The sequence below is a fragment of the Onychostoma macrolepis genome, chromosome 22, assembly GCF_012432095.1.
Source record: "Onychostoma macrolepis isolate SWU-2019 chromosome 22, ASM1243209v1, whole genome shotgun sequence".
NCBI lineage: Eukaryota > Metazoa > Chordata > Actinopteri > Cypriniformes > Cyprinidae > Onychostoma > Onychostoma macrolepis.
This window is the reverse complement of record NC_081176.1, coordinates 23,750,131-23,758,401: the sequence shown is the minus strand read 5'-3', so window position 1 is coordinate 23,758,401 and position 8,271 is coordinate 23,750,131. Positions and strand designations below refer to the sequence as shown.

General features: G+C 38.3%; 1 protein-coding gene across 1 annotated transcript; it reads left to right on the top strand.

Annotated features, from left to right (window-relative positions):
- Positions 1-933: 933 nt before the first annotated feature.
- Positions 934-7,707, top strand: LOC131530268 (vitellogenin-like). The gene is made up of 28 exons (XM_058760445.1): positions 934-1,045; positions 1,199-1,219; positions 1,320-1,471; positions 1,604-1,855; positions 1,942-2,106; positions 2,197-2,345; positions 2,433-2,583; positions 2,666-2,823; positions 2,897-3,062; positions 3,143-3,268; positions 3,354-3,572; positions 3,659-3,876; positions 3,965-4,062; positions 4,187-4,311; positions 4,391-4,492; positions 4,594-4,713; positions 4,824-5,010; positions 5,101-5,203; positions 5,288-5,473; positions 5,560-5,674; positions 5,757-5,946; positions 6,031-6,299; positions 6,395-6,439; positions 6,521-6,586; positions 6,675-6,881; positions 6,965-7,107; positions 7,203-7,341; positions 7,428-7,707. Exons 1-28 carry the CDS (start codon positions 1,006-1,008, stop codon positions 7,551-7,553), a joined length of 4,038 nt encoding a protein of 1,345 aa, XP_058616428.1. The 5' UTR covers positions 934-1,005; the 3' UTR covers positions 7,554-7,707.
- The last annotated feature ends 564 nt before the right edge of the window (positions 7,708-8,271 follow it).

The following is an 8,271-nucleotide window of genomic DNA, read 5'->3' as shown; positions in this document are numbered from 1 at the left end:
TTATCAGGTTTTGATGACATGAGCCTAAAGTAACATAACCTAAAACTGATAGTCTAATGCCAAATCTGTCAACACTTTGTACTTTGAGAGCAAAAAAAAAAACGGGCAAAGTGTATATGCAATGAAATACTGGCATGCAAATAAGACTGGGCTATTCAATAGAAAAGACCCTCTGCTCTGAATAACAAAAAAAATCTGATTGCCTCTTCCAATAAATTAGTCCACTGTTGAGTTGGATGGTGTGGTTGTAGCCAGAATTTAGGAAAAACATGGTTTTCATGCAGAATAGGCTTCAACATTTCTAAAATAAAATTAAATTCTAAAATTAAATTGTGAACATACTGTTTAATAGAGTGTTGCTTTCTTAATGGTGACATATGTAACAAGGTTGCTGGCCCATGCTTTGAGTGATCACTGTAGATGGACAGGGCTTGAATAAGTGCAGGGTATGAAATGCATAAAAAAACTGATTTCAAGTATAAGGCCAATTTAAAAAAAAAAAAAAAAAAACAATGGAGTTAACAGGGTGTTCAGTTGCATTCAAAAAATAGCAATTATTTATTACATGATATAGTTTACAGCATTAGCATTAGATCCTTTTTTTTTCCTTAAGAAAAATTTAATTATATCTTAATTAATTTCAAGACCGAGCCACAATGTGTTCAGTAAACCACTGTTTAATACAAAGAAAAAATAAAAAAATTATGTCATGTTTTTCCCTTGCTGTATATATCCTTCTCTGAAATGTATGTGTATGAAAGAACTAAAATTTACTTTTCCCTCAACTTTTTTAACTTAATTTAACACATTCAAAACGGACATTGGACATTGTTCTGGAGGATGACATAACAGGCCAGGGTAACCTAACATAATTGATATTGATGTTTAGATAAGTTGACCAACCAAAGGCCTTGTTAATAATTTAAAAAAAAATGAATACCTGGTCAGCAAGAAACCACTATAAAAGTTTGATTTCTCTGAGTTGTTCTTCACAAACCACCAGCCATGAGAGCTGTTGTGCTTGCCCTGACTGTAGCTCTTGTGGGTAAGTTAAAATCTGAAATTCTATGTTTTGAATTTAAGATGTTCCTCTTTCTCTTTTCCTAAAATATTTATCTTTATGTAAATTTAGGACCTCTTTAAAAACTAAATTAGACAAACAATTTTCAAAGTGTATTCTCTCATTTGTTTCTTTTAGCAAGTCAACAGATCAACCTTGGTAAGTAATATTACTTGGAAATTTTGGATCTGTTTAAACTGGTAATTTTACAACTATTGCATTCTTGCTTAAACTCCGAAAAATACTCTACCTTTTTCAGTCCCTGTGTTTGCCCCTGCTAAGACCTATGTGTACAAGTATGAGGCTCTACTCTTGGGCGGTCTTCCTCAAGAAGGTCTGGCCAGAGCAGGTATAAAAGTCAACAGCAAGGTTCACCTCACTGCTATGACAGAGAACACCTTTCTGATGAAGGTAATGATCATTAAAAAACACAGATTTCAGATCACACTGAAAGAAAACAACAACAACAACAACAACAAAATGCCATCATTGGATGTTAAAAGCAACAATGCCCTCATTTAAATGGAAAATGTCCCCTTACAGCTCAAGGACCCTCTAATCCACGAGTATGCTGGTATTTGGCCCAATGATCCATTTGTTCCTGCCGCTAAGCTCACCTCAGCACTGGCTGCTCAGCTTCAGATTCCCATCAAGTTTGAGTATACTAATGGTGTGGTTGGAAAGGTATTTGCCCCTGCAGGAGTCTCCCCTACAGTCATGAACTTCCACAGAGGCATCCTCAACATCCTTCAGCTCAACCTCAAGAAGACCCAGAACATCTATGAACTGCAAGAGGTGAGAGAGTAATCCTAGTACATTTATGAAGGCATTAAGAAAGCCTTTTTGAGTTATGCAATCTTATTTATTTATCATCCTTTAAGGCTGGAGTTCAGGGAGTGTGCAGGACCCACTATGTCATCAGTGAGTCTCCAAAGCCCAACTCTCCAATTACTGTCACCAAGTCTAAGGATCTGAGCCTCTGCCAGAACAGAATCATGAAGGACATTGGCTTAGCATACACTGAGAAGTCTGCTGAATGCACAGAGGTAATGAACAAGACTGGGAAGACTTGAAATATTTACTCAACAATATAATTTAAAAAATGTTAAATTCTTCATATTCCTTTCTCTCAACAGAGGGTCAAGAGTCTGATTGAAACTGCAACTTACAATTACATTGTGAAACCATCTTCCACTGGTGTACTGATCACTGAGGCAAAAGTTCAGGAAGTTCATCAGTTTTCACCCTTCAATGAGATCCATGGTGCAGCAATGATGGAAGCAAAGTATGACTGATCCTCTGTGAGAAATATGAAGTAATAATATTCCCAACACATTTCATTACTTTAACTAAAAATAATTATTTGTTTCAGACAAACCTTGACTTTTGTTGAGATTGGGAAGAGCCCAGTTGATCCAATCAAAGCTGATTACATGGCTCGTGGATCCCTGCAATATGAGTTTGCAACTGAGATTCTTCAGACCCCCATTCAACTTCTGAAGATCAGTGATGCACCAGCCCAGGTATTCCTTTAACAATCTCCAAGTCAAATCCTTTGATCCATGCTGAAGACATCAACTGAGCCTAGCTCTTACTCTCTTCTAGATTATCGCGATCCTTAAGCACCTTGTTGCAAATAATGTAGACATGGTCCATGATGATGCTCCACTTAAGTTTCTTCAGCTCAGCCAGCTCCTGCGTCGTGCCACCCTGGAGAACATTAAGACTATCTGGGCTCAGTTCAAGGACAAACCAGTTTACAGGTACAATTTGTAAGCAATAAATGAACAGGAATTTTTTAAATTATGTATATATTTTAAACAATGACTCTGGTAGGCGCTGGCTCCTGGATGCTCTTCCTTCTGCTGGCACACCAGTCATTGTAAGATTCATCAGGGAGAAGTTCCTAGCTGATGAACTTACGGTTCCAGAGTTCATTCAGGCTTTTGTGGTTGCTCTGCAAATGGTCACTGCTGATCTGGAAACAATGCAGTTGGCAGCTGTAGGTTCATATAACTATACTTTTAAAATGCTGTCCTTCAAATATTGGCTGAACTAATCAATCCATATCTCGTCAAACAGAGTTTGGCTATGCATAAGAAGATATCCACAATCCCAGCTCTGCGTGAAGTTGTAATGCTTGGATATGGTTCCATGATTGCCAAGTACTGTGTTGCAGTTCCCACTTGCTCTGCCGATCTCCTCAGGGTAAACAGTTCAAGCCTTAAATATCTGATAGGGATTTGCCATTTGCTGTTTTCTAATTGTACTGTTTGTGTATCACATTCATCAGCCCATCCATGAGATTGCTGCAGAGGCAACTTCTAAGAATAACATTCCTGAAATCACTTTGGTTCTTAAAGTTCTGGGCAATGCTGGTCACCCTGCTAGTCTTAAACCCATCATGAAGTTCATACCCGGACTGAGAAGTGCAGCTACATCTCTGCCCCTTAGAGTTCAGGTTGATGCCATCTTGGCCCTGAGGAACATTGCCAAGAAAGAGCCCAAACTGGTAAAAGGCCAACATCAAAGGAATGATTAATATATGATTATGCACATTTTCTTCCAATAATAAACTGACCTTGTTTCTTGCCACAGGTTCAGCCAGTGGTCCTGCAGCTTGTATTGGATAGATCTCTCCACCCAGAAGTACGCATGGTTGCTTGTATTGTGTTGTTTGAGGCCAAGCCATCAGTGGCTCTTGTCTCCAGTCTTGCTGGTGCTTTGAAGACTGAAACTGACATGCATGTTGTGAGCTTTGCTTATTCCCACATCAAGTCCTTGACCAGAATGACTGCTCCTGATATGGCAGCTGTGTAAGAAAAAAAAAAAACATTTTTCATAAATTTCATATATCATGTCAAATGAGCATAAGCCACAAGTAACAATGGTTGTCTATTTCAGTGCTGGTGCAGCTAATGTTGCCATCAAGCTCATGAGCTGCAAGCTAGACAGACTTAGCTTCCGTTTCAGCAGAGCCCTTCAGCTGGACTTCTATCATAGTAAGTGTTGTACATTTCTTAAAAGTGCTAAGAAATGGTGTGTTGGGTGCTTCTTAAAACATACAAAAATTATCCTTACATAGAAGATTGCAATAACTGTATTCTTACCTATGTCTCTGTGCAGCTCCTCTTATGGTTGGAGCTGCTGGCAGTGCCTACATGATCAATGATGCTGCCACCATCCTGCCCAGAGCTGTTGTGGCTAAAACACGTGCTTATCTGGCTGGAGCTGCTGCTGATGTTCTTGAGGTGGGCAAGACAATTTTTTAAATCTGATTCATGGTTTAAAAATGTTTTCAGCCTTCACTCAATTCATGCTCTCAAACAGATTGGTGTGAGAACTGAAGGAATCCAGGAGGTTCTTCTGAAATCTCCTGCTGCAGATGAAAGTGTTAACCGTATCACAAAGATTAAGCGCACCCTGAGAGCAGTACGTTTTTATGTCCAATTACTGTATAATTTTATACTTATAAATAATATAATAATCATGACATTGGCAAAATGTGTATGACTTATGTTTAACCCCTTAAGCTCACAAACTGGAAGGACTTACCACAAAATCAGCCATTGGCTTCAGCCTACATCAAATTATTTGGACAAGAAGTGGCTTTTTTCAAGATTGACAAGACCATCATTGAAGAAGCTATACGGGTATTGTGTAGTTGTTTATCTCTAATCTTTCATTACTTTATTTTTTTTAGATCTGTCTCACAAATAATTCTCATAATTAGAATTAAGATTCTCATAAACTCTATCCCCAGATTGTGACTGGACCCAAAGCACGTCAACTGTTGAAGGAGGCACTTGAAGCTTTGCAGAAAGGAATTGCCTTGCAGTATGCCAAACCCCTGCTTGTAGCCGAAGTGCGTCGTATCTTGCCAACCTCAGTTGGTCTGCCCATGGAGTTCAGTTTCTACACTACTGCTGTTGCTGTTGCGAGTGTCAATGGTATGTTTTTTTTTTTTTTAATTTTATATACTTTTTTCTGATATGAGGGGGTCATTACTAAGGTTGATGTTGTTCCATTCATCCTTCTAGTTCAGGCCACCATTACACCTCCTCTCCCTGAGGAGATTGAGACTATGACTCTTGAGCAGCTGAAACAGACTGATGTTCAACTCCAAGCTGAAGCTAGACCAAGGTAAATTTTTGCAGCTACATTCATGAAGAGATACAATGTACACAACAACAGTTTTACAAACAATATCCCTTATTCTTATTTCAGTATTGCTCTCCAGACCTTTGCTGTGATGGGAGTGAACACTGCCTTGATCCAAGCTGCTGTTATGATGAGAGGAAAGATGCGTACAATTGCTCCTGGAAAAGTGGCTGTAAGAGTAGACATTCTCAAGGGCATCTACAAGGTGGAGGCTCTGCCTGTTGAGGTTCCTGAACATATTGCTACTTTTAGGTAATGAAACCTTAGTGAAGCCAGTGAAGAAAAAGTTGTTTGTCATGACTGCTCTTTTGTGAAAGTGTCTTTTAATTTTATGACAGCTTTGAGACACTTGCTGTGGTCAGAAACATTGAAGATCCTAGTGCTGAAAGGATTGCGCCCTTTGTACCTGAGTTGTCCCAGCAAAACCCCCAAAATTCTTATGCTGACGATTCGGTAAGCTATACATTTGGAAAAAAACTTTTGCTTAAAGCTCCAAAGTGGAAAGTCTTCTTGATGTGTTTTTTTTTCTTTCTAGTCATCTGAGAATCAAGATAGAGTTCCTTTGAAAGCTCCTGCTCCATTTGACAAGACTCTCTGTCTTGCTGTCCCATACATTGAAATCAAGGGCTGCATTGAGGTGCACTCTCACAATGCTGCTTTTATAAAAAATGCTCCTCTGTTCTACATAATTGGACACCACTCAGCCCGTGCTACAGTCGCAAGAGGTATATTTACAGAAACTATTACGTTCATGAAACTCAAGGATTTCAGATAAAATGATAATTAAGGGTTTGTTGTTTTGGCTTTAGCTGAAGGTCCTACAGTTGAAAGACTGGAGCTTGAAGTCCGATGTGGTCCTGATGATGGCGGGAGTCAAATCAGTATCATTGATGAGCAGACTCAAGAAGGAAAGGATTTCCTGTTGAAACTGAAGAAAATCCTGGAAGCTGAAGATAGAAACCAGACCAACTCTTCTGAAAGCAAAAGCAGCAGCAGCAGCAGCAGCAGCAGCATCAGCAGTCAATCCCTCAGCGACAGCAGTTCAAGCTCCGCCAGGTACAGGTCTCCCACGACTGAGGTGAGGACAAGGAATGTCATGTGTTGGTTAAATCGCCAATGTATGTGTCATAAATCTGTATATTCATTTGCACTGAATATTTTATTGATTTTCAGACTGCCACCATCATGGAACATTTCAGGAAATTCCGCAGGAACAGGGTAACTACTGAAAATAATTTTGTCAACAATATAGTTTATTCAGATCAGACACTTATGTTTATAACCTTATTTTGCTTGCAGCATTTGCCACCCCATAGTGCCTCAAAGAAAGATAGCAGTGGAAGTACTGAGCGTATCCAGAGACAGGTGGATCAATTAGTGTCATTTGTTTGGTCATAACACAAAACTCCAATTAAAATATGACATTTAATATTTGTATGGTTTATGCTTATAGGTTAATTTCCTCGGAAAAGAAGCTCCACCTCTTTGTACTGTCTTTGCACGTGCTGTGCCAGCTGGCCAAAAGCCGCTGGGCTACCAACTTGGTGCTTACTTTGACAAATCAACCGCAAGAGTGCAGCTTGTTGCTACTTCCATTGATGAAAATGACAACCAGAAGATCTGTATTGATAGTGTTCTGCGGAGCAAGCACAAAGTCACTGTAAGACTGGAAGAACAGCTAAAAAAAAATTAATTGTTGGGATATATTTTTCATGTTAAAGTGAGCATAAATCTGTTTTTCAGACCAAGGTTGCTTGGGGTCCAGAGTGCCAGCAGTATGCAGTCACTGCTAAAGCTGAGGCTGGTGTACTGGGTGAATTCCCTGCTGTGCGTTTAGAGCTGGAATGGGACAGGCTGCCGGTTATTGTCATCACCTATGCTAAAAAGTAACATTCATCAGCACAAAACAACAAATGTATGAAGTATTGTAGAAAATGACACTGATTTAATAATTATTATCTGTGTATCCTATCCCAATTAGGCTGTCCAAACACATCCCTGTGGCAGCTTTCCAGGCAGGATTCAGACTTGAAAGAGCCAAGAACAGTGAGAAAGAGATTGATCTTACTGCAGCCTTGCCAAGTCAGAGGTCCTTGAATGTCATTATCAGGACTCCAGAGGTGAAATAGTTTCCCTTTAAATTATTATATCTCATCAAGATAAAAAGAAAACACAACTAATTTATTTCCCCCCCCTGCTGTACTAGATGACACTGTCAAGAATGGCGATTCCTCTCTCCTTCAATGTTCCCATCAATCCAGATGGATCTCCTTCCATTAATTTTGATGAGGACATTCTCTCATGGATCCAGAAAAAAATCAAGGAAGAATAAGATATAAAAATAACATTTTAGATTTTTCAGAAGAAAATGTTGAGCTTTGTTAATGTATATATGATTGTTCCTTGACAGTTTAATTGAAAGCATTACAGTTGTTATCATGTACAGTATATAATGCAATGCAGTCTAATGCTAATAAATACCTTGCAAGTGAAACTGTGTGATCTCCTTTCATTTTACAAGAACACTACAATAATAAGTAATAGTTATAACCAGTGTTGGGGGAAATGCAATTAGTTTTATTGGTAACACTTTACAATACGGGTGCACAAATATGCATTAAATAATGCTTAACTAATGCACAGATAATCATTAATAGTTAATGTATAACTAAACCATTTATTAATGATTACTGCATTAGCAACTAATGAACATTCAATATGATTCAAAGATTAAATAATCGATAAATTGTTATTAGTTAAATGTGTCATAATAAAATAAGTTATTAGATAATTAATACATTAAGTAATGAAGTAAATTAATATGTTAATTACCACATTGGGTTGACGGCATGCCTTTAAACTTCCAATTAATCATTAGCTAATGATTTGCAAAGGTATCATTATGTTATGACTTTACTTGTTGAGGCACAGGACTATTAACTAATTGTTAAGTAATATGTCATTGTGGTTATAGATTTTGAATTAGTTAGTTAGTCATGTGCCTCAACAAGTAAAGTCACACCATAATGATACCCATGCAAATCATTAGC